This window comes from Ylistrum balloti, unplaced genomic scaffold (genome assembly GCF_031769215.1).
Source record: "Ylistrum balloti isolate Yb309-2 unplaced genomic scaffold, AGI_CSIRO_Ybal_v1 Utg369822, whole genome shotgun sequence".
NCBI lineage: Eukaryota > Metazoa > Mollusca > Bivalvia > Pectinida > Pectinidae > Ylistrum > Ylistrum balloti.
The window spans coordinates 402,313-428,989 of NW_026781989.1; the positions used below are offsets into that span (position 1 = coordinate 402,313).

At 35.5% G+C, this 26,677-nt stretch overlaps 2 protein-coding genes across 2 annotated transcripts; one reads left to right on the forward strand and one right to left on the reverse strand.

Annotated features, from left to right (window-relative positions):
* Nucleotides 1-1,763: 1,763 nt before the first annotated feature.
* Nucleotides 1,764-14,762, reverse strand: LOC132545075 (uncharacterized). The gene is made up of 5 exons (XM_060208745.1): nt 14,708-14,762; nt 12,752-12,908; nt 11,469-12,100; nt 6,221-10,660; nt 1,764-4,485 (listed from the first exon to the last, which is right to left on the reverse strand). Exons 2-4 carry the CDS (start codon nt 12,877-12,879, stop codon nt 6,417-6,419), a joined length of 5,004 nt encoding a protein of 1,667 aa, XP_060064728.1. The 5' UTR covers nt 12,880-12,908; nt 14,708-14,762; the 3' UTR covers nt 1,764-4,485; nt 6,221-6,416.
* Nucleotides 14,763-16,214: 1,452 nt separating this feature from the next.
* On the forward strand, nt 16,215-26,288 carry LOC132545081 (uncharacterized). Its single transcript, XM_060208750.1, has 12 exons — nt 16,215-16,526; nt 16,974-17,081; nt 19,119-19,318; nt 20,225-20,280; nt 20,464-20,596; nt 21,009-21,127; nt 22,626-22,759; nt 22,996-23,200; nt 23,863-24,077; nt 24,595-24,975; nt 25,327-25,508; nt 26,147-26,288. The coding sequence occupies exons 1-12, from the start codon at nt 16,215-16,217 to the stop codon at nt 26,286-26,288; spliced, it is 2,187 nt and encodes a 728-aa protein (XP_060064733.1).
* The last annotated feature ends 389 nt before the right edge of the window (nt 26,289-26,677 follow it).

Below are 26,677 nucleotides of genomic sequence, written 5' to 3' on the forward strand. Positions count from 1 at the left end.
CCATTGCCATTAATCAAATTTTATTTTTGTGCTATAATTTGATATTGATGTGACTATCTACATGTATAAATAAAGTTAAAAAATCCTGGTTTGGAAATATTAAATGTAAATAACAGTTATATGATTAATACAATCATGAAGTTTTGAAAGATTATTTTTATGCAGAGCTATGATTATAAATGTATTACTAATATGTACCTGTCATCATTTTATTGGCAACTCTGACATATTAAGGTATGGGACTTTAGATATATCCGTGTGTGATTAGATTTGAATCATATAAATCAGCATAACCAAAGAAAAATATAAAAAAATATTTCAAAAAGAAATTAGTTGATGTTGATCCCTTTGTCATTGTAGTTTCATCAAGTTAACCTTTTCAATAGAAGTGATTGTATTTCTTGTATTTCTATATAAACAATAAAATAGGTGTTTATACCACAAACAGAGTTGTACACTTTCTTACAAAAACATTGGGAAATGTTTGAGGCAATGACAACAAGAATTGTTGAATTGCAATTCACCTCAATTTTAAGGAGCAAGTAAATGTTTGACAAACTATAGAGTGATGCTAAGATATAGCCTATGAATGTTTCTGAAACAAATTTGGGCAAAATCTAATAATTCATACAGCAATAGGAAGATTTTAAATCATTTGCTCTATTTCCCCTATTGGGCCCCACCACTCCCACCCCATTTGGCAAAGACCAATCATTTTTCAGTATACAAATTTGATTTGCTCTCACCCAACAATACTTGAGACCAACTTTTGGCATAGTCCAATAATTGCTATAGGAGGAGTAGGATTTTAAAGAATTTGCTCAGTTTCCCAAATTGAGGCCCCACCTCCACCACTATCCCCACATGGGGGACAAGACCCATAATTTATACCTACCTGATTCCCCTTCACCTGAGATTGATCCAGAGTAAATTTTGTCAAAACCCAATCATTCCTGCAAGAGCAGTAGGATTTTGATAGAATTTGCTCCATTTCCTCTATCATGCCCCGTCCCTCTCACCCCAGGGAAGGGTGACCCAACCCTTATGTCAAATTGAATTTGAATCTATTAAGAATGTTTCAGGCTAAATTTGGGCAAAATCAAATAGTTCTTTTAGAAGGAGTAGGATTTTAAAGAATTTCTACATGTATATTTCCTTCTGGACCCGCCCTCCTCTTTCAGGTGGCACAAGGCTCACGGTTTATACAAAACTGATTCCTCTTTACCAAAGGATGTTGGAAAGTTACACTGACAGAGAACATGAAGAATAAAGAGATCTCTGAAGGATCTTTGTGTTCACCATAGCTTGATCTTTATTGGTTATTTGAAAGTGATATGTCTTCTCTTCTTTGCTATTCTTTCCTATGTTTTTGCTCTTAATCTTATGAAATTTGAAAATTTCTCTGAAGAAATAGCATTAATAATCTTTAAGTGTCAAATCAAAAATGGTCTTCATTGTTTATCACTAATCAGTGTCAAAATTAGAAGAGCACAACTATTAACCAAAGGGAACTTACTAATGAAGTTGGTATTTTCTCAAGAAAATGGCTTGCCCTTTCAATTACTCAACTATATCATAATTTCAGTTTAAAATCACTATCTGTCAAAGAGTAAATGATCAAGACCAATTTCACTTATGGCAGAATGATGGTTGGAGAATACGTATACATCCTACAATCCTACACCATCTTTATTTCATGGACAGGCTAAGGGCATCACAAACGCATTGTATATCACAATAGAGGATTTAATTTTTGTAAGCAGAGAGTCACGCTCAGATCATTTTAAAGTATCGTTTCACATATACATAAACAGTTGACAAAAATCTTCAAAATGAATGTACATAAAGACTTATTACCACAAGGTAAATATACATGTACCTTCATTTAATATTTATATAAATCATGTATACAGATCACAAATGATTTTATTTACAATTCACATATAACATACACTATATATCTATGTCAATTAAATATGGTCTGTTTTTAAAAGCTGTACCTCTTTATAAAATGTATGAGCACATTTTATTTTTAAACTTCTGCATTATATGCAGTTAAAGTATAAGTACAACTACTAGGCGCTTTTTCAGTCTTTAATTATATTTGTAGCTTGAAAATGCACTAATAGAATTATAACAGAATATAATTTAAAATCAGTTAATGCTTTGGTGTCAAAATTTCCTGCTTTGAACAAATGAGTCAAAAGTGCATGAAAACAGAACAAAGCATATAATTCATAAACAAAAACAACATCAGCACATTAAAATCTCACAAATCTGGACATTTCGTTCTACGAAAAATTATCCAGTCCACACAAATTTACATATAACTTTACTTATCTGTAATTTCCATGTTATTCCTATAAACAAACATGAATATCAATAAAATCAGGAGACATACATCAGTTTTCATTGAGATTCCTGGATATTTAAGGATAAGAGTATAAAATATCATTTGAAAGTCAACTCTATCACATTTAATACATTTTGTTGTTCATAAATATACATTTACAACAGGTAACATTACACTGATTTTATACTTAATAATAATAATTTTATACTTGTAATAACACACTACTGGTATATCTGTAACACAACTATTGTTCCTGTAACAACACACTACTGGTATAACAGTAACACTACTATTGTTCCTGTAACAACACCAGTACTCTACTACAAATATATATATATATATCTCACAGTCTCCATTAATATATGCAGTTTACGTACTACTGTGTCAAATTAATGTAACTGACAAATTTCTAAAAGTAGTAAAAGTGAACTTGGAACACAAAACTTATTTCAGATATTCTCAACAGATTTAGCATAGTGATGGTACTTGATTGATGGATGGATTTCCATATAAAGCAAAAAAGAACATGGCCTTGGAACTCTGAAACATGACCTTGTCCGAGTTACTTTCATGGCAGACTTTTGTGTAATAGTTTGATCCAAATGTCTCGGTAAACCACCTTGAAGTGATGACACCAATTCAGGACGCCACTTGGGAGAGGTCACAACTGACGATGGTAACACTATGTATCACAACTATACCCCCATAAAATGATCATCAGTGAATCAGTAGGAAATTGATCAAGGTCTTTACAGGTATCCAGCAGTTTATCATTTAACCTAAAGACAATGGCTTCATAGGTGAATGGATTGCAAAATTATTTATTTACCTTAAATGGGACACATCACATGAAAGAGGATTAAAACATACTTGCAATATCTTTATAAACATCAAATTTCATCATTGCAGTGTATCTTTCATTAGAAAATCTTAAACAAGTACCGTAAATTTGCGGGTATAGTGCGCAGGTACTTTTTTGGGGTCAGATAAAAAAAAGAGATTTTCTACAGAAAGATTAATTGATTACTGGTAACAAATAAGTATAAAATTCAAATTACTGATCAATATTGGCCATAAGTCAATTCAGTGATGAATGTTGGTCCATGACAAGCTCTTTGTAAATAACTATGTTATCATAGAGGTCAACAAATGTTACAGCTCAAATAATCAGTATTTTTCTGTATGGATGAGAACACAAAACTTTGCAAAAGATTATTCAATAGGTCACCAAAGGTCACAGGGCAGACTGGTCTTAAATTTCAAACATTTTCTATCACATGATTGCCTTGTTGTTCAATGAATGTACACACTGACAGATCTAAATTGCATTGTGGTGTAACAACGGAAACGTCTGCGCTCTAGAATATTTACCCCAATAATCACACATAAGATAAACAGAATCTTCAATTTGTTTCCTTTTGATTTATGATACTTGTCACAAATTGTCACAATATCAATATGAAGGTATTCCAAGATCAAATAAATCACCTTTAAATTGCCTTTTGATAGTCGATGTTATCTATAGGTAAATACATAGGACACCAAAGGCCATAAACTAATTTATGTCAAATTTTAATACAGAGGTTACTGAAGTTCACAGGTCAAGTGTTGGAAACTACAACTATTTTTTCAGTGGTCAAAAATTTCTTTAAATGTATGCTATCTGCCCTCCAAACTAGTGTATTATTGTATATCATTTCAAATGTCAAATGGAATCCCCTTCCCTTCAACTCTTTACATAATAATCATTGCATACATCATTTTTTTTAATTATTAAGTACAATCTTTAACAATAACTGTTAATCTTACTAATTTCATACATGAATATATAGGTCTAGAATTATGTAACAAATGATGTAAAATTCTAACAGTTCTATACAATAAACAGCAATGAACTAAGATCAAAATGTTGGCGAAGAGTTGATAACTGTCTTCCTTCCAATTAAAATCACTCAATTGGGAGTTCAACTATTCAATTAGATATGGTGGAAATATTGCACAATAGTGTATTATTATATACAGAGAGCTACATGTATATGGAGATAGAATGTAGAGACAGGTGACTCTCAGACATCCCGGTGTGACCTCCATTGTACCAGTGCAGGTCTCTACCTCTCATCATAATAAACATCCTGAAATAAACAACATTAAAATATATCAAAGACATATCGTAGCAGGAAAAGCAGAGAGACTATATTCTAGGTAATTTAAACAATCAATGTACAATATATCACATTCTAAAGTGAACCATAAACAAGACTGATTTAATATCCCTTCTTTCAATTTAAATTCTATTCTATCTAAAAAGACACTTTCATGTTAACTCGTTTCATGAAATTTAGACATTTTCCAGACAGACAGACAGTTGGGAAAAACAATTTCCTTATTTTTTGAAGCTACACTTATTGTAAATGTATTAACATCATTTTAGTAGCTAAGTACATGCAATTCCTTAACTTAAATTGTAAACAAAGGGTGATAACTCTATACATAACTGGCCATGAAACCCAGATTCAGGAAACAGCACAATAGACCCCAGGAGTTATTCATAAAATGTGATTGCATCATTGGAAAGATGTGATTTGGACAAAATATACATGGTATATATATGTATGTGAGTGGAATTGCTTACATCTAAATCAATATACCATATAAAATACAGAATGTACATGTAGCATCCGATATGTTAGAGAATGTTATCACTTAAAAAAGAGCTGGATATTGATGTCAAAAGCCTTCTTCTGGCTTATATTTCTGGAAGATAGATTTGTTCATTTGTAAATAAAATCAACAATAATAATTGTCTCCAAATTCTACAAAATTCTCCCTTTCGGTGTAAAAAAAAAAATATAAGTGACTTGTTGTACAAAGAATCCCATTCAGAATTTTAAAAAAAGTGGCTTAATGTAAGTCAAACAAGAGACCTTGTGGCCTTGACATTCACCTGAGGTTACTAATATTGAATATTAAGGTTAAAGGGTAAGTAGCTTTATAGTGTCATAAAAAAACGAAATTGTGACATTGATGATAGTAAGTCAATGCCAAATCATGCATACCATCAAACGTTTCATCCTAGACTAATAATTCTTACAAAGTTATTTTCAGTGGGAAATAAGCAACATCATGCTCAAAAATGCAATATTTCTAGTAAATTATAGTAAGGATATCCGCTTCCCCAGGAAGAAATTTGAGACCCATTTTGGTAAGAAGAGCACCTTAAAACACTCCATCTACAAAGAGCATTTGATTCTACCATATCTTGAAAAATTTTGTTTAATCCAATTCAATAATTTGACCCCTTTTGCTATGCCCATCAGCCCCATGGGGTCATTCAGGATCAATATGGACATACCCTCAAACCATCATGCTCATAATTCTAACCAAGTTTGAAATATTTCCAATAAAAATTTAATTATGCTAAAAAATCTGTTTTACCTATATATGAACTAAAGTAAATTCTACCCTCTCCCCATGGGGAAATGTGAAACCCTGGCGCTATGATATTCACAATTTTGGTAGGGCACCTTAAGACACTTCCATCCAAGAAGGTACTTGATTCTACCATATCTGGGTGTCGGTAATAAGATTTTAGAAATCTTGGTCAATCTGACCGCTTTTGGTTCCATCCCTCAGGCCCCTCTGGAGTGTTGACTGTTCAATTCACTATTTTGGTTCATCTAAGGAAAAGTAAGGTTTCTGCAAGATTTAAGGGGTTTTTGAGGAGAAGTGACCTTAACATAATATTGCAGTCTTGTGTTGAGGACTTACATACAATATGTATAAAAATGTATACATAAAACATAATTTTTCATGAAATAAATTGGCATTTTTATGCAAATAACCTTTTAAAAGTATTAAAAGTAATACCTGTCTTTATCAGAACATGGAGAACTGTTTTGTTATGTTTTCATTGTTTTAAATTTCAACAGCTGTGTTTCATATTGCATAACATCAATACATCCTAAAATAAATCCGTAGGTGTCTGGTACAACATGAAGGGGTGATGAATCAAGACTCCAGCAGTAAAAGGTGTGTCCTTCCACAAAACTGTTCATTCTGTTCCTTAGTTTTTACTAATGAGTGGACATTTCTTCTGATGACTACCAAGTGAGCTCCTCCATTTGAAAGCAGCACCACACTGACAGCTATACCTACGGGCATCACCATGCTTCCCCAAAACATGTTCTCTAAGGTAACCACGAACAGTAAACGTGTCTCCACAGATGTGGCACTTGTACATGTTATTCCCTGTCATACCACACGTTTTCTTATGTGAACTGAGAATGGACTGGTAGTGAAATGACATGCCGCAATTTGTACATGGGTATGGCTTAATACCACGATGTTTGTTCATATGGTCATTGTAAGCATTTGGTGACCGGAATTGTTTTTTACATAAACCACAGTTGTATGAGCTAAACTCTTGTTTCAATTTTATCTGGTGTTCAGGTCTTGTATTGCTTACAAGATGAGGCTCAGTTTGAGGCACTTCAGAATTTCCAGGTGGGTCGGCTGTAGCAAGCATTAGCTGGTTCATTACAGAGTCATTCATCTCTATTCTTGTCTCAGGTTCTTCGTCAAATGAGATCACCTCTTGCTTTATTCTGGTTTCACTTTCAACTGGTACTTCAGTCTCTTGCTGCTGTTGGTCTGTATCTTGAGTAGAACCACTTGACCACTGATGTCGGATAACCTGATCTTTTGAAACTGATACAGGGTATGGAAAATCAGGACCATTGCTCCTGAACATCCCAGTAGGTACAACACTGTGGCTCGGATGTCCATTTTCATTTTTCTGCTGAATTTTGTTATTAGACTGAGTAGAACTTCTCTCAAATGAAGTAGATGGCAAATGGGTGGATGATTGCTGATCAGACAGTTGACTTTCTGTATTACTTGCTGCCACACTGTGCAAGTACATTTCTCCGGCTTGAACACGTGTTTCCATTACTGGTGCATAGGATGTTGTTGGACTTCGATGTGACGGCATCATCCCCAACACTGTAGATGTTCTCACATCCATAAAATGAGGTGGAATTACTGGCAGCATTCTTGCTCTCGGTGAGAGCGATGAAGAGATAGGTGGGAGAGGTAAGGAGGATCTTGCAATTGGCGATTTTCGTTTACTGCCAATTTTGGAAGTAGCTGGAAGTTTTGAAGGTCCTTGGAATGGTGCAGAGGCATTATTTGGCTGGTTGAGCAGGACATGTTTTTTGCCATTTGAAATGTTCCTGGATGGAGAAGATGGGCATTTTTCTTTGTGTAGATTAAGTGAACTTCTCCATTTGAATCTTTCTCCACAAACACAACTATACCTATTGATATTCCCATGCATCCCTAGTATATGTTCTTTTAAATAGGATCTTTTCATGAAAACATCACCACAAATTTTGCATGTAAAATCCACTTTCCCAACTTCTGTTGTATTCCAGTTTGGCATCTGTAAATTCCCAGAATCTTGTACATTTGTGTTGGAGTCCTTATTTGTCAAGCTATTTTGCTGCTCCTGAAACATCTGAATTCTGGTGACAGCATGAAGGGATATATGACTGATGTATTTCTCATGATCATCAATGGTAGCACCACATATTTCACATGTAAACGAGTTCTGGAAATCTCCTGACATCTTAGTTCTTTGATCTTCATCAACCACTAAAGCTGAGGTAGATTCTGAATTGCCTCTATCTTTATCCTGTACGAATCCTGCTTGATTTGGTTTCAGTGACAAATCCCAACCTCTGCCTACATCTTTGTTATGGTTATACTCTTGTGCATTGCTTAAATCCACTACAGCAACATTTACAAATGGAAAATCTTTTCCTTGATCAAGAGGTTTGAGCACATTTCTTGATTCCTCTGTAGTTTCAAAAGATTTGCTATGTGTATGGTTTATGTCCTGTCCTTCCTCCTCCTGGTCTGCTTGTATGTATTGGGGTTGCTCATCACAATGTCCACTATTACTTGAAAAACCAACACACACAGCAGCTTCCTTTGCCGAAATATGATCACTGATCAATGTATGATTGGTGTTCCCAGAAGAAATATCCTCACCTTGTACCACTGAGGTCAACTTACTTTCACCTTCTGATTCCATGTCATTCTCTAAAGTAGGATTAACAGGAATTTCAAACACAACATCTGCCTGAGTAAGTGTGTCTGTATTTTCCACGTTGTCAAGAACCGATTTATTTTGTTTATCATTATTTAATTGTTCTTTTGTCTTCCTTTTGAAATATTGCTGTATCTTGAATTTTTTCCTCATTTTCCTTTCGTGTGTTTTGCTGTGCTCTTTAAAATGTGCCTTGTTTGAAAATCTGCCATCACAAAACCCACAAACATACATCTCGATTACACTCCTTCTTATCACTGCTTGTCTGTGACAAATATTTTGATGTCTGCGTAAAGCATGTTTCATTCTAAAGATCTTTCCACAACGTGGGCATCTGAGCTTTGTTCCAGAAGCTTTATTTCCCCATTCCTTACACGAAAGCTCCCTCTTGAATGCAATATCATTTGGCTTTGAGGAACGACTTGAACCAGTTTCTCCCTCCTCCTCTGAACAGTCTAAGCTGGATCCATAAGGACAATCATCAGAACTAGAAGTAGAGGAGCCATCAGGGTATATCACATAATCAGATTCATTACCTTCTTGGTCACTTACCTGTGCAGCTGGCATCTCATACAGTGCATTAGTGGCGACACCTGGTGGAGTGAGCATTGCCCCATGTTGAAACATCTCGCTTTCTCTCGGTTCTTCCTTAACCACATAATCCTGGTCATCGTTTTCATTCTCCAGCTCAGCTGCTGTGTTATTTTCTGTATCAACGTCTGGTGGCAATGTTTGTGAGTAGGTAATATCATCAGGCTGGTTATCATCTGTCTCCATAGCCTCCATATCCGCGGTCTCCGCATTGACAGTTTCTGAATCCAGTTCAGGCTTAATCTGCATGGCTATGAAGTCTGAGGCGCCGCTCAAATCTGTGATATCAGTTACTGAGTAATCAGAAATGGCAGCTGCCGTGGAACATCTTTGTTTATGTTGACGAAGGGAGTTCCTCCATTTAAAACTGACTCCACACTCACAGACATAATGTCCAACCCTTCCATGCTTGCCATTTTCATGTTCAATTAGTATACTTTTCTTCTTGAACTGGTCCCCACAAACATGACAAACAAACGTGGTTGGTTTTTCCAATGGTTTCCTCTCTTGTCCACAATGCTTTTTGTGTATTGATACATCAGACTGGTAGAAAAATTTCTTTCCACACGTTTTACAACCATAGGCCTTTATTCCTTTGTGTTTGTTGACATGGCCTTCAAAGTGATGTTTCTGATAGAAACCCTGACCACAGTCAGGGCAGAGATACTTCCAATTCCCTTCGTGTGCAGAGAGACGGTGGTACTTCAAACCTTCCTTTGTTCCAAAATCTCTGTGACAGTAATCACAATCAAACCTAAGATTTCCATGCTTAACTTGAACATGAAGCCTCAACTTGTAGGAATCTGAAAATGTCTTGTCACACTGTTCACATTTGTTTGTGTTTCCATAGTGAACACCTAGATGTCTCCTAATGTGGAACATTCTTGGTGTTTTGTATTCACATAGTTTACAGTTGTACATGCCACTGCTATCTTTTTGGAATTCTTTTTCGGTTTCCTTTTTCATTGTAGACTTTTCCCACTTGCTCATAGGTATTAATGTATCACTGGTAGATTTGAAATTTTCCTCTATTTTGTTTTCACCATGCGCAGTCTTAGTATGATAGGTAAACCCAAATCTACTACTGAAGACCTTTGGGCAGAAAGAACACTTCAGTGTGGTACCTCGCTCCTCATGAAATGTGATGTTGTGATATTCCAGTCCACGCTTGCTAGTGAAAACCTTAGAGCACTTTGGGCATGGGTAGCTGACAGATTTCTCGTGTTTCACTTTGATATGTTCTGTTAGTTTGCACTTTTCTGTGTAGGCTTTACTGCAATATGGACATTTGAACTCTTTTCCGGTATGTACGGTGATGTGTCGTCTTAGTCTACCAAGAACGTTTGTCTTATAGCTACAAAAGTTACAATTAAATATAGTTTCTCCGTTTTCAGTGACAGCCATATCTTTAGCTATACTTAAAGCTACATCACGGACAAACTTCACATTATCGCCCTTATTCATTCCCATCTGGTAATTGTCACCAATTTCCTCCACTGACATCTCCAGAGATTCTCCCTCCTCATCTTCCTCCTCATCATCATCTTCCCCTCGTCCAATATAACTGCAGTTCATGGAACTATCTTCATTAGCTACTCCCTCATCATCTGTCAAAACATCAAAACACCAAGGTCAGACTTAATGAATGGTCTTTACATATTCATTTCATAAAAAAATGATAAAAGGATTTATTTCTTGAATATATTCTTACTTTTCTGTCTCAAAACATCATTAGTCATAATTAGTCATCTTCCTTTTGCCATGATGGGGAAATGTCCATTTACTGATCAAATCAAAGACAACTCTTTAGAATTATAAATTTTCCAAGAAAAAATCCAATTTCAAATTCCATTCTACATATCTTAACTTAGTTACAAAGAATAGCTTTATTTCCTTTTGAAATAATAAACCATATGATGCAACAAGCATGAATTTATGGAAAATATTACATAAAAATCTATTTTCAAGTTCAATATGAACCTAACAATAAAAGAGAGAAACAAGAATCAACAGACATTATTACACATCACAAATGTATAACAAACACATGATGAAGGAAATATGAGATCTGAGATCTCATGATACAATAATGTGAAACTTATCTTTATTTGAAGAATTACTGTCACATTTTCACAAAATTAAAAAAAAAAAAAAAGTTTTTTATTCACCCACATGCTGCAACTATTGCTAATGACAAAATCCAAATAAATTTCTGTCACAATTATACATAGAATCATAAATTATAGCATATCAAAAAAATTTTCTATGACTGAATTAATACAAGCTTCATGTATATAGTTTTCTGTATCTATCATATCTAATTTGAATAGCAAATATATCTTAATTTCATTCAAAGAAATAACTTTGTGTTCATTGTTTTTCACCTTTGACAAAATATATACATTACACATGTACCTATTTGGTTTTGCACTTCATTTGATTTCTCCCCTTCAAGCTCTGGAGAACTCTCTTTTGCAGCTGGAGTACCACTGTCAATAATTTCTGCGTCATCTCCACTTGCCTCAGGCTCTACTTTTATATTTGGTGTAGGAGGGGATTCCTCAGTTACCAATGGTTCTTCCCCTGCCTCTTCCTCATCTGTTTGTTTTGCTACGTCTGTTGTGACAGTTGAAGATGAGAAATCTGCAGTCTTGGTTTTACTCTCACAGAATGTCTTTGCTACCTTACTCGATCTTTTAGAAACATTAATTGAAATGTCTTTAGAAAGAATGTTTTCAGGCAGTGTCAAAATTATCTTTCTGGGACATTTCTGTTTTCTTCCAACTTGTAATGCCGGTATGGTTTCAATATCTCTATCACTGGGGCTGAGTCTGTCTTCAGTGGCAGCAATATCGGTGTCTTTGGAAGTAGGTGGGTCTGTACTGTTGTTGTCAGCACCACTATCTGGGTCATGAGACTTGGGAAAGAGCTTATCGTGGTCAGGCCTAGACATGACCTTCCTCATCCAGTATTCTGTTTCCTTTTGCAGTCCTTGTTGTTTTGCCTGCTTACTCTCATCTGACTCTGTCCATACCTTCTCAACATTGCTGCAACAGACAATTATCATAGAATGAAATGTCCTGACTTAAATAAAAAAAAATCATAAACTAAACCACATTACTAGTACATGAAAAGTACTATTTTCACATAATAGATTCATTAAGTTTGTATGACCTCTCGTGGTGTCATGAGGTTTACATAATGAATTGCCACCACACTCTCACAGACTCTGTGAAGTCAAGGTTACTGAAAGTTTGACACAGAAATGAATATTTTCTACAATATTTACCATAATAACTGATCGGGAGATATTATATTTCTTTTGTGTTGTAGAGAACAGAAAATTTTCATTTAAACAAGCCTATATGAAAAATCCTTGGTCTCAAATTTCAAATCTCATGTGAAATGGAAGCTTACGTCAAACATGTTCTATAATGAAGCTTTATCCTCCATCCCTAAAAATAGTATACACAAAATACTTCTAGCAAGAGTCAGTATATGTTCTTGATGCATGGATTGGGCATTTTAACAGTGAAAAAGCATTCAAATAGGCAAATTAGGAATAAATATTTCAATTTTGAATTTTCAACTTTAAAACATTAAAAGTAAAGGAACTTGTAAGACTTCTCTAGATCTAATGAAATCAGAACATCAATGACTTATGTTACATATACCAAAACCTTTCCTTTAGTTAATACCTATTATACAAAGAGAAGAAGTGTTCCATCAACTCGCTCGAATCCATTTGTGTCTCTTCCATAATTGCAGAGTAGCGGTTTTTGAGGTCCAGCCTCACAGTGATAACAGCATCTTCCCCAGCACCCATCACTGACACTCAGGATCACCAACTACATTCTGTAAAGATATTTTTAGATGGTTCATTTCTCATATACCCATATATCAATATGTGGCCTGTGTTTATTATTTTCACAGTTGATAAAGTCTCACAAGAAGGAGAAAATTATTATTGATTTACCACTTTAACTACAACAAATCAAACAATAACACATATACCCATCTCATGCCGAAGTGAAATACATCATTGTATGAATATCAATATCTCAACAAAATATTATTTCATTTCTAGGGTGTAAAAAGTGAGATAGATCTGCTGACAGGATTTAAATGCTAAGAAGGGCCATAACTCTTCCTTCTATTGTGGAATCAAAATGCTATTCAGGAAATCACAATTACATCTCATGGCAAGTTCTACAAAGTTTGAAAGATAGTCTTGGAAACATGAGACATCTGCTGACAAGTTTTTGATAATGGCTAAAATAAGGGGCAGTAACTCTTTCAAAAACAGTTGAACTTCCCACGCCATGACTAAGTCTAATAAGGTTGAAATAAAATTGGTTTAGATCTGGGAGATCTATGATCAAAATTTTGTACTGGTAGCCATGTCCAGAATGTAGATGAATTGTCAATAGCCTTAACACATATGAAAGTGAAGAAATGTTTTCTTTTTCCACCAACATATAGTTTGTAAGAAATGCATAAAGAATTGCTTCATGTGTACCAAGCTATAAGTTGTAACCCCCAATTTAATTAAATTTTGTACATGCAGAAAATTTAAAAAATCAGTCCGTATTTTACATTTGATACCCACAAATTTTCATAAAACATTTACATGGGAAACATCAATTTAATACACGTTAGAGCAGAAGCAAGTTCAGTGGAACTGCCATATAAACAGGACACAGTCATCAATGATACCATGATAACAAAATTTCTGTTTTGATAATACATATGTACATCAATGTAACATTACACCTAGATGTCTTAAATATCTCTTATCATTCAAACCACATATAAGGGATGTAAGGAAGCAAACAGGGCATTTACAACCAGAACAAGTGATGACAATCATTGTATGCTCCTGAACAAACCTAATCGCAATGCATAGCTATTGATAATTACAATGCACATATATGCTACACATATTGTGGTTGGTAAAAATAGAAACTCCAGTTGGAGACTGTATTCTGCAAGTGCAAATATTGTAAATGACAATTCCTAGTCTAGAGATATTATAATGACAGAGTGAACCCTTCTGACTATTCCACAACGTAAGCGGCATGCTGATAAACTTATTTTATCACCAACGGAGTCCTGTCATTATGTAAACAAAATCCATGATACATGTGTGTGAGAACACTGTATACACCGATTTTATTATTGATAGATTGTCGCAGATCTAACATTATCTATATTGTCAAAACGCCCGATATTTTTTTTTTCTTTTGATGAGCGAAAGGTAATGTGAAGTGGAGGCCAAAACAGAGCGTGTCTGACATTACATCGTTGTAACTATATCTTATTGTTACAGTGCTCATGGTTAACACTAGTGAAACGATGGACGTTATTGCTTTTTGCCTATGTATGCATTGGGAGAAAAGGTTTCAAAGTGCATAACTATTTGGATCGCTTTGTGACCTCGCATGCTTCATAAACTAGTCCTTTATTCCCATGTAAAGATATACGGCATTGTAAAGGTTTCCAAACAGCTTCGATTTCTGTTTTCAACTTGGTTTATGGTCATAATAACTCCTAAAGCTAAATCAACAGGGACAAAGACACCAAATGCATACGTTCAAATACGTTTAAATGAACGCTTCGGAAAGAACTATTAAATCAAAAATTTGACTTATTACCGAAGCAAAATGTAAACTAGGGTTACTCGCAATCTCCGGTCAGCTTAGGTAGGGACGCCATTTTCTTTTGTGCTCTTTTCCTGTAAAGGGACGTTACTCTATTTCTATCTGAAAGATTTTGCAACTTTATAGCTTTAATAAATTATAAATGTTACACCAGGGACTTCCATTAAAGCGATAAAGGATATATCGGCCTGTCGTTAAAATAAAACATACAAAACGACCACATATGTTGCCTTTTTACTGAAATTACTGTAAAAGTAAAAACGAGTCGCCATTTGTATGACTTTTTTGGGGTTTTTTTTATACATTGTACTTGATCTATCTTCATCATAAGCAAAATTCCACGTAATATTGTCTGCCCTTACAAATGTTTACCAATGTAATATAAGTGGATACTATTGACTAACTAATTATGGAAAACACAAATTACATGGACACCGCTACATATATATATCTATACTTGAATTAGTGCACAGGAGCCTCTCGAAAGTTAGGATTAACTAAGAAATAATTTCAAGAAACATACAGCTCCACTAATGTTTTTACTTGTACAAGTGTACATTTATAGTAGAATATATGTTGACCAGATATGCATGTCAATGACATTCAGTCTTTCACAATATGGCTGCACGCACATGACAGATCTGTAGTTACATATTTAAGCTGGTAAAATGGGTTCAAATTAATATTACCTATTTATTGACTTACTTACACATATAATGGGTTGTTTGTTTGTTAATTTTTGTTTGTTTTGTTAATTTGTGTGTTAACTGGGTTGATAGCTTTTACTTTCTAATTACCACATGATCAACCGACAGGATCATTTTGAGGTTGGGTCGTCTTAAAACTGACAAACGTATTACTGAACGTGCGGAAGACCCATCGCATGTCATTCGAAACCATTGGGAGATAAAGCGCTTGGTCCAAGTACACATCTACTTAAGTAAATGACGATACGTTTACTCAGCTTATTGAGAAACACTAACCGAAACTGAATGACGAATTTGTAAAGTACAACGCACTATCGACTTGGCTATCACAACCCTCCTAGAATATCAGTAGTACAAAGATTTTTTTTTTCAATTTTTCACTGTATCTGTTTTTAATAGGAATCGTTTGATCATTTTTCTCAGTTGGCAAAAAAATCACAATGTCAAGTAATGTTTGATGGGTTACACTAGAAAACGATTGCGCACTGTAAATGCATTTGACAAAGGAAGGAACAGATATGCAGCGCTCGCTTCGAGAACCAACATGCAAGCTTTTCATAATCCTTCAACGAGGCCACGTGCTGTACCCTGACATAAACGACTGACACCACATAGTTTTCTATTCATTAGCATGTACATGTATGTAATTTGTCACATGTTTTATGACGTCATCAATAATAAGATCATGAGTTGGATTATGACGTCATCAATAATCAGCCATCTTGACGTCACGTTGAGATGGCAATCCATATGATATGCGTGCGGTAATGGGGTGAATGGGGGAAACCAAAATAATGAATGACGGTACGGTGAGAGGGCATGCCGAGAAGAGGTATAAACGATCCGGCGTGTACCCATATAAGAGGGCGTTCAATTCGGAAAATCGACAGGGAAAGTCAGCCTCCATCTTTGAACACCAGTCCAAGTCTCAGTCAGACCGGACTACAGACCTCGTGAATGCGGATTGTACCAATCATGGTTATCGCTTGTCTGATCCACTGGGGGAAGGGGCGTACGCCAAAGTGAAGAAAGCAGAGGTCATGCCAAGCAAACTGGCCAGAAATCAGGTCATGGCAGACATTGCCGGAGAATCAGGGAAAATGGATGTGAGTCTTTAACAGTTACGTTGTACAGCAATTAAATACCTCATAAAATGATATGAAAAGACATTATTTGGTGTTCTCTTAGACTTAACACATTATCGAATTCCTGTTAAAAAAAAACATACGTATCTTATCTAAATATTTTGCAAGATGATTGTCCTTCTTTACAGAACAGGAGAAACTTTACTCGCTAAACTATGTGAATATTGTAGATTTTGAAGTTTTGAAATAACATAAAGGAAAATTCTTACGAAAAAGTATGTTTGGAATGTATCATACTTCTGAATTTATATACGCAAGAATGACAGGGAGCAAATTTAGCAACAAGCGTTCTTTCCTTGATTGGGCTAATTATCTTGTACAATCTTAGAAGACCATATCGAATATATTTCGTTCGTGTATTTAGACGTGGTTTTAAAATGTTTGTCAATTTATTTGTTATAATTTTAGGTAGCGATAAAAATTATCGACAAGAAACTGGTACCGAAAGACTTTCTGCTGAAATTTCTCCCCCGTGAGCTGTCCAACCACTTGAAGATCCCGCATCACCCACACATAGTAAGTGAATTAGATATTTTGATATAATACGATAGCCGATGTTGTCACATATAGCTTGAAAATATAAGATATTTAGTTGAAACAATATTTTTATTTAATATTCAACAATTAAACACATACATTTAATACATATGGGATGGGAAAACAATATATATGAAGGCTCTAAAACTTATATACATTCCTTTCATGTATTTCATTTCTTCTATGTGTTTCAGAGAAAGATGATTAAAAAAAATTACATTTTATTCAACCAGAATCATATATGGTGCAGATTATATTTTATGATTTTATAAAAGTATGCGTTTCAGCAATGGTTTCAACAGAAAAACATGTATATCAGGACGGGCAATGAGGTTGGCTTGGGAGCTGGGTTTTGAAACAAAAATCTTTTGAATATAGGAAGGTCAACGAGATGATGTAATAATTATCTTCTTTTTAACCTAATTTCATCATTTTAGCCTTTCGTGGACGAAATCATATGTCACAGGTTGTAGCGACATAAATCTAAATACAAACAAAAGAGATGGATTGTTTCTACTATTAACAGTGAATTCGAAATGAAGTGTTATATGTGGTTACATAATGTAATTGGTATAATATGGACTGTATGAAGAGTTGCACAAATCGACAAATGGCAGACAACATTCAGATTTTGAATCACGTCGTATGTCGATCCATTTGTCGCACATTAAATTACTCGCCCTCATTTCTCACCAAAATACTTTACTCATAGGCCACTTTCATTGCTCCCTCTACTCGCCCACATGACATCCTAAGATATCTATTTACACTCTTATGACTGTCCACCTTCTCAACTCTCGTCCTCGCCCAGATTGTATCCCTACGGTTTATCTCCTTCGCTCTCCTTCCCAACTTAGATGGTATCCCCAGATATTCAATCTTCGCTTCTGACTGCCCACATGGTGTCCCTAGAGGATACTTTCCTCTCCTCACTTCTTTCCCTGCAGCCAACATCACCCCCACCCTGACAGTATCCCAGAGGAATCCTTCTTCGTGTTCCTCTCACACAAATGGTATCCCGAGAATTCATTCTTCACTCCTCTGACTGCCCGCATGGTATTCCCCAAGGTTACCTTTCCCTCTCCCCTCACCGCCTTAAAAAGTATCCTCACATTCCTCCCCTCCAAGATGGTACATGACATGAGATATATGTTTTTTTCGTTACGTCGGACGCCATACGTAGATTTGCGCAACTTTAAAATTCTGACAGTGTGACGAATCATATAACATTAAATTCGAAATGTCGAGTGTCGAATTTTGAAATATAGATATCGTGGTTTTGGCTTCACGACATTCTAATTCCCATTTTCCTCATCCCCGTCTTATGCATTAAACAATTTATGCCAGGAATTATTTGGCACCCTCTGATTTTTTTTTTTATTTTTTATTTTTATTTATTTTTTTTTTTTACAAATTCCACTATGTCGAGTCACGAGACATTCATACAGCCTTTCCTTAAGTTAGATGTCAGATTTCTAGATAATACGGGAGCTTATTTAATTGCACATTTAGTAACAAAAGGATAATTTTTCTCGCTGATTGCACTCGAAAATAGCTATAATCTATTGTTATGTACATCAACTAGTAATTTAGAATTACTACTGTCTTTGTGTTCCTTTGTTGGGTTTATCGCCCGTGAACAGTCAATGACTGAGGTAGGTTTCCTTGTAATGGCTGGTAGCCATATAAGTGAAGAACATACAGAAAGCTCGTCGCATCCCATCGAGAACAATTGTGATATAGTGTCTTGCCTAAGGACACAGCCACAATAGCACCGAGCGGTTCGTTTCTCAGCTTCCCGACAAATACAAACAGCTAAGATAAGGAGCGCCGAACTTATCACCTCGGATCTTTTTACCTGGTTTTACTTAGGCTTTCGTGATCTTCTACATAAGTCGACGGATGGGAAGGCGTATGTCTTCCTATTTTACTAGATTTTTACATGTCTAGTGGATCTTGTTATATTTCGAAGATCAACATGGTGTGACTGTTTCTGTACCGTTTACATTCCTCTAGGTACGATTGTATGAGCAGTTTTCCACGCAGAACCACGTGTTTATGGTGATGGAATATTGCTCTAACGGGGATCTGCTCGACCTAATCAACAAACACATTGGAGAGAATGAGAAGGGGATCGGCGAAGATCGTGCTCGCCAAATCTTCTCTCAGATCTGTAGTGCTGTACAGCACCTTCACAAAAATCTTATTGTTCACAGGTACAGCATATAATCATTTCATAAAAAAAACTTCCAATCTCATATATATTATAGTGACAACTATTTAAGGATTGCGTTCTGTTTATTTTTTATTTATCTTCATCGGCTTACGACAGTAAACATAAACAAAACGAAAACGATATCTCATATTTCATCCAAACGCATGCAAATACTGTATGAAGGTTGTTTTGGTCTCATAATTTTTCACTGATATAGACGAACCAAAAGCGGTGATGTCATCTTATACATAAAATTGTGAATTACAATTATGACAATCGCACGAAACATTCATCTTTTTTTAAAGTGTAAAATCGTAATTGCCAGATAAATAATAAATGAACAGAGTGATTTTATGAACCAGTATTTTCCTTAATAAAGCCTGTTAGCAAAATGGACAAATATGACCAAAAAAAACTTCTTCATAGAAATATAAGCAATATAGGGATATAATTCAACTTTGACTATTAAAGAAGTGTCGCATTTTCCAGTTTGTCGCTGAACTGACAAACGTATTTGTTAATGAAATTCAAAGAAATATATATGTACGTTAGATTATTCTTCAAAAATATGAAACAGAAAGGTAACCGATCACAACAACAACAAAAAATAAGTAAATCTTAATTTGTTCTTTCCATTTTTGAACTTTGTTAAACTATTATTTTATTGTAACAAACAGTAGCTATCAATATGTAGACTGTAATGCACTGAACAGACACTAGTACTTGTCTGAAAATAAAATAATTTACAAGATTACATATGTATTGTGTCCATATATATATGGACCCTATTTATAGGTACAGAGGTATAAAATCAATTTGAGAATTAATTAAATAAATAAATTTCTATACTTTGTATCTATTCCCGAACCCCATTTATTATTGCGTACGATTTTTTTAAAACTTGCAGGGATTTAAAATGTGAAAACATTTTACTGGATAAGAACATGGATAGCAAGTTAACTGGTGAGTACAATAAAGAAACAAACGAGTTAGATTGTAATAAAAATTTAAAAAAAAAAATGAATTTGATATCATTGTTAATTAACTCCTAGATGCTGTCCAGCAAGACTTAATGATGTAACAGACACGGATATCTTAATTTAATTGGTCTGTTATGACCTTTGTATTGTTCTCTTTTATTTACAGATTTTGGATTTTCCTGTCAAGTCCGAACTGTTGACAATTATCTCAAGACTTCATGTGGCTCTTATGCCTACACTGCCCCGGAAGTGATCCGTGGAAAACCTTACGATGCTTTCCGGTCGGACATATGGAGTCTGTAAGTTGCCGGTCACAATACCCCCACGATACCTTACGGTTCACTACATTAAAAATCTTGATTAGTAGGGGAAAAACAGTATAACAGTTAAAGATGAGCGATTTTAGATAAGATAGATCTGGTTATCAACTAATGCCTCGTTGAAAACTTCCATGAAGGAACACACATAGGCTCATAATTATCTATTGATATCCTATCGGTTTTTCAACATTCGTGTAGGAGTTACCGACCTTTGTGGAAGTTCCAAAATATGAAAGTTTTTGTTAAAATGTGCTCATCGTCATTTATTCTCGACAGACATCTTATAAAAAATAATCAAAAATAATTAAAATTACCCAATTTTTCTAAATCACAAAGTATGCAAAGATACCTATGTATGTTAAACATTAAAGTCAAGTAAATATCTATGTAGGGGGATCATCTTGTTCGCAATGGTGAACGGTCGTCTGCCATTTAACGACAACGAGCTGATGGAAATGGAGGAGGATATGAAAATGCAGAGACTGAGGTTTGAGCGGCACGTGTCTTTTGGTGAGTTTATTGTGTAGAATCTTTTGGGGGCACCTAGATCACGTAAATATGTATCGCAAGTCAATGGCCTTTGTATTAAAAAAAAACATTCTAGACAAGTTGTTTTCTAGGGTTGCAATTTTCACTGTGTAAAATAATTGAACATTAATCCAATGGAAATAAATTTTATAAAGAAAAGCACTGTCCCTTTTATGACTTCCGCAAATATTCATCCCTTTTTCTGAAAGCTTTCTGTAAACCCACCAGAGTCTAAACTATCGAAAGCAAGTAGAACTATGGGAGTTGTAACTTGACAGTGTTCGAGATTCGGGAGTTACAATGTAACTTGACAGTGTGTGCGATTCGGGAGTTAAAATGTTTTTTGGCAGTGTGTGCGATTCGGGAGTTAAAATGTAACTTGACAGTTTCTGAGATTCGGGAGTTAAAATGTAACTTGACAGTTTCTGAGATTCGGGAGTTAAAATGTAACTTGACAGTGTCTGAGATTTTGGAGTTAAAATGTAATTTGACAGTGTGTGCGATTCGGGAGTTAAATATAACTTGACAGTGTTGCGATTCGGGAGTTAAAATGTAACTTGACAGTGTCTGAGATTTTGGAGTTAAAATGTAATTTGACAGTGTGTGCGATTCGGGAGTTAAATGTAACTTGACAGTGTCTGCGATTCGGGAGTTAAAATGTAACTTGACAGTGTCTGAGATTTTGGAGTTAAAATGTAATTTGACAGTGTGTGCGATTCGGGAGTTAAATGTAACTTGACAGTGTCTGAGATTTTGGAGTAAAAATGTAACTGATAGTGTTTGAGATTCGGGAATTAAAATGTGACAGGGGTCAGGAGCTATAATGTAATATGACGGAGACAGGGGTTCGTGAGATATCATGTAATTTGACGGTGGCAGGGGTTTGGGAGATATTATGTAATTTGATGACGGTAAGGGTTCGGGAGCCCTGAGATATGTAATTTGATGGTGGCAGGGGTTCGGGAGATATTATGTAATTTGACGGTGGCTGAAGTTTCGGAGACATTCTGTCTTCCAATTTCCTTCAATGCGCTTAAATTTTCCGTGTTGAGAAAAAAGTGATTTTGTCCGAGTAATGTTCGATTTCTCACAATGACATTTGAAAACAAAGTGCTGTGATAGTTTTGTTATGATTTACGCAGGTCGTGCGATTAAAGTAAGCAATTTGGGTATAAGTATTGGTTACATGTGTAAGTAAACCAAGTGCGGTGACGCTGATTTCAAAAACTCAAAACAAACTTTTGCTGATTACAGAAATATCCGGTGTTAATTTGGAACAATGTCAAGGGATATTGCCTGTTCCTCTTTGCTATAACGGGTATAGAGTTTACGGTTAGGGATATTTCCAAAACCCAAAAAGTGTCATTGAGCTGCAATCTCATATACGTCTAATCCTGGGAGACAAGAAAAAGGGAAACATAACTACCAGTTAAATATAATTATATCATGTAAATATAGTTTCATGGTTTTCATCTTTTAGATTGTATGGTTCTCATACGAAAGTTGCTTCAGTATCATCCATCTATTAGACCGCCGTTGAATGAAGTCATAGATGACCCATGGCTCACTGGAAAGAAACCAATACCTCGTCAAGTGACCAGACCAAAATGGATCGTAAGTTGTAAAATTGGGGTGTCATCATCATTCCTAGCAAGAATTTTGTTGTTAAGGCATATATTACATGTTTACAGCTAGAGCGATGTTTGCTTCTGACAGTAAGCTGGTCACAATGTACCGAGAGCAATGCAGTATAGAATTTGCGTATAATATAACTGCTTGTATTTCCTTGTTCATAATTTCATTGTTATTATTCTTGTTATATTGTTTTGGTTTCAATTATCTTTTACTAGAACCCGTACAAATGCCAGAAAGAAATCAGCCCAGATATCGACAACCTACGTGTTGAACAAACAAGCGTACCACGTCGATCAAATCCCATCTGCTTTAAGGCATCCCCAAAGAAAGGTCATTCTAATCCATCAACACGGACTGTAACCGTGAACCAAACTGCGGGTGAAACTGTAACCTTGAAAAGCAGGAGAGTTAATAGAACTGGTGAGTTGGAAATACAATATTTTTGTTTTTTTTTGTTAGTTCGTTGTTGCTTTCTAGATTTTTTTCGGGTTTTTGTTTCTTCAAATTTTCATGATTTTACCAAAAGCAACAGAGGGATGTGTTTTTCATAGAAATTGATTGTTTCCGTGTAAATTTAATTTCCATTTCTTTTTTTCTTCCTTTCTCGAAATATTGACACATAAAACTCCTCAAAAAGAACAAATTTTACAGTACTCTGCAGTCGTGTTGAATGGTCATGTCGTTTCCAGCTTAATCTGTTACTTTTTAAAATTGTGAATTGACATTTGAACAGTTTGTAACAGTGATTTAAGAGATACATGTAAATTATGTATACTAAGAAGCGGCCAAGGTTGGCTATTGTAAGGACAGACATTTTAGGAATACAAAGTATATCTATGTTTACACAGCTCACATCCTGAAATATGTTTTCCACTCCCTTGTGTTCGCCTGTAAAATGAATTCGTCGTTTCTTTAATGCATGTTTTTTTATTTAATTCTCAATGTGTATTGAAAGGTGTTTTTCATTTATGTGTCTTTCTTACTGTCATTTGGCCAGTATATACATGTATGTATAATATCTTAAGTTTATTACACATCAACCAGATACGTTCTGTTTGACGCTAAACGTTTTGTTGACTCAGGTCCGAAAGCGCCACTTAGACCAAACACGTGGCCAAAGTCTGCCAAGGGACAAAAGGAGAGTGAGAGAGTCACAACACCTAATACTCCCAACTTCCGATATATAGCACAGCTTGTCATGATGAACAGAGATAACTTTGAACCATCACCAACACCGTGTACAGGCAAGGAGGATGGTGTATGTAAACAGATGCCACTCTGGTTCATGTATAACAAGGTTTGTATATACTATGTTTATTCTGACGAAGACTGTAAACGTCGTGCTCGTGGAACTTGGTATTCTGTTAAAAAAAAAACAGCACCGGTTACGTCGTGCATGAATGGACATGAATTTATTTTGGTTTTTATCGATGGACGATACCAAATGGTACAGTATCAAATCTGAAAGTGATGGAAACGTCGTTGTTAGAGGAATAGAATTATTGTTGTCGTGTTTTGAAAAAAAAATATTGCATGTGATATTAAACAGAATGATAACATAAAAAAATACATGTATTCGACGTGGTGGTTTGTGAAATTGCCAAACTGTCGAAATTTTAACGCAATCATACCTAACAAAATCATATAAAAAGATGCATATTTCAAAGAACGAGTGATCTCTTTATTTGAATGTGAGATTTTAGCTTTAAAAATGTTCAATATAAAAAATGCATTTTCAACGTTATATGTTTACCAAGATTTGTCTCTACATCAGAGTAATTGTTAAAAATATCTGCGTTTTACTTTATTTACAGTTACTCCAAGATCACTCTAAAACTATTAGCGCCAATGATGGTAATGCTAAAGGTGACGAAGTGAAAGGCGGCAAGCAGGAAACAACAGGGAAAGCATGGGCAACCGCCAAAGTCGACAGCAAAAATAAATCGAAACCAGAAAGTCAATGTCCATCATGTTCGGGGAGCACGGGGAAGCTTATTACACCAAAGACTCGTGTCGGATCAACAGGTGCGAAATCGGAAAAGTCTGATCAAAAACGACGTGGATTTCCCCAAAGGTCAACCGTGAAAAAAGCTGCCATAGCTAAAATGCGGAACGGTTTGATCAAGTTCCCGGTAGAAGGATCGAAAAAGCAAATGACACCAAAATCTGCCAATGGCGTTATTGGCAGAACAAAGGTAAGCTACGTCTGTTGTGTAAGGTTCGTTAGAACGCATGCAGCACAGCCTTGTCACTGTACGTTATATAACTCGTTATGTACGATCACTTCTGTTCATATCTTGTCTTAGGTTTTGGTCACAATAACAACTGCTTGACATTATACGGGAAACGTATTTGATCAACATCTGTTCTGAAAATGTCCGGTTTTTATCACATCAGAACTGAGTAAGAAGGCATATGAAAGGAAAAGGAGACAATTGGGCAAGTCGGTAAACTATAATCGATATTTTAACTGAAAGTTCCCTCTTCGTATATCACAGGTAATGTTTGGAAAATATTCATTACCAACACTACTATCACTTACACAGGTGACAACAGCTAGTCCAGGCATATCTAAATCAGCAGTGACAAGTAACCCCAGGGTCAAGGAGAAAGCGTGCACCCCACGCGCTACCGAGGTCATCCTGCAAGGTGAAGGTGACAAACGGAAATCCCCAACCAAGTTCAAATTTGAAGAAGAAATTTTGAAGAAAGGATCACCAAACGAGCCGTAAGATTAAGTTAATATATTCAGATCTAGCTTACCTTTACACATACAGAGAAATGTAGACATTCAGATCTAGCTTACCTTTATATATACAGAGAAATGTAAACATTCAGATCTAGCTAACCTTTATATATACAGAGAAATGTAGACATCCAGATCTAGCTAACCGTTATATATACAGAGAAATGTAGACATTCAGATCTAGATAACATTTAAGATACAAAAGTCATGTAGGCATTCAGACCAAGGTTACATTGATATATGTATACACTGGAACCTTCCGTTATGATGACAACAAGAACCTGTAACCGAGGCTTGCTGCCAAACCACAAACTCCTCATACCTATATATCAACCCACCACGGCAACATTAGAAAATGGACATTTCTGTAGCAGGCATCAAAACGTTTAGATAATTAGGGAAAAACATCCGTTTGCCCTGCCATATATAAAATTGTACTTCCAGTATGATGATATAAAAATAATTCATTAAGAGCGTTTGTGATCTGAAGAATTCACGCCAAATAGCAGTATATACTACAAGTGAGTGTGTACAAAAGAATATATGGTTCCTGGAATTGCATGCTTTTCTTGAATACAGCTACTACGATCTTATTTCTTAAACATTTTTTATCTGACCAGGCCCCCACTGCCCCCACTAACGGGCCAAACGGTTGAGCACCACGAGAGCGATGTCCGACCATATCATGGCAACCGCCGCATGCCTTTCTGTCCTCGAATGAAGAAACACCGCCAGAGAGTCATCGTTCATTCTTGTACTTAACAGATGGTTTGTGTCCTCTACTCACATTAAATGGCAAGATTAAACACTTGTCAGTTGCTTCATGTGAAACTACCACAAAGAAGATATTCGAAATAATTAAATTATTCCGATAAATTGCTGTGTTGTAATTGTCATTTTATATATCACAGTTCCATTTGAAATTATATCTTGGTAATATGGTTGTTACACCAAAGGTGAAGGTCGCAAAGGCATGGATACCGGAAGTCATTTCCCAGTGATTTTATGGTGATAAAGACTGTGGAAGTGTCCCCGTCGACAACAGATCAGACGTGTGAAATTAATGACCTTAGTTCATTGACTGCAACGTGTTGCAAACAATACATGTACGACTACACATCTTTCTGTTCAACATTTATATCCGCTGCTGA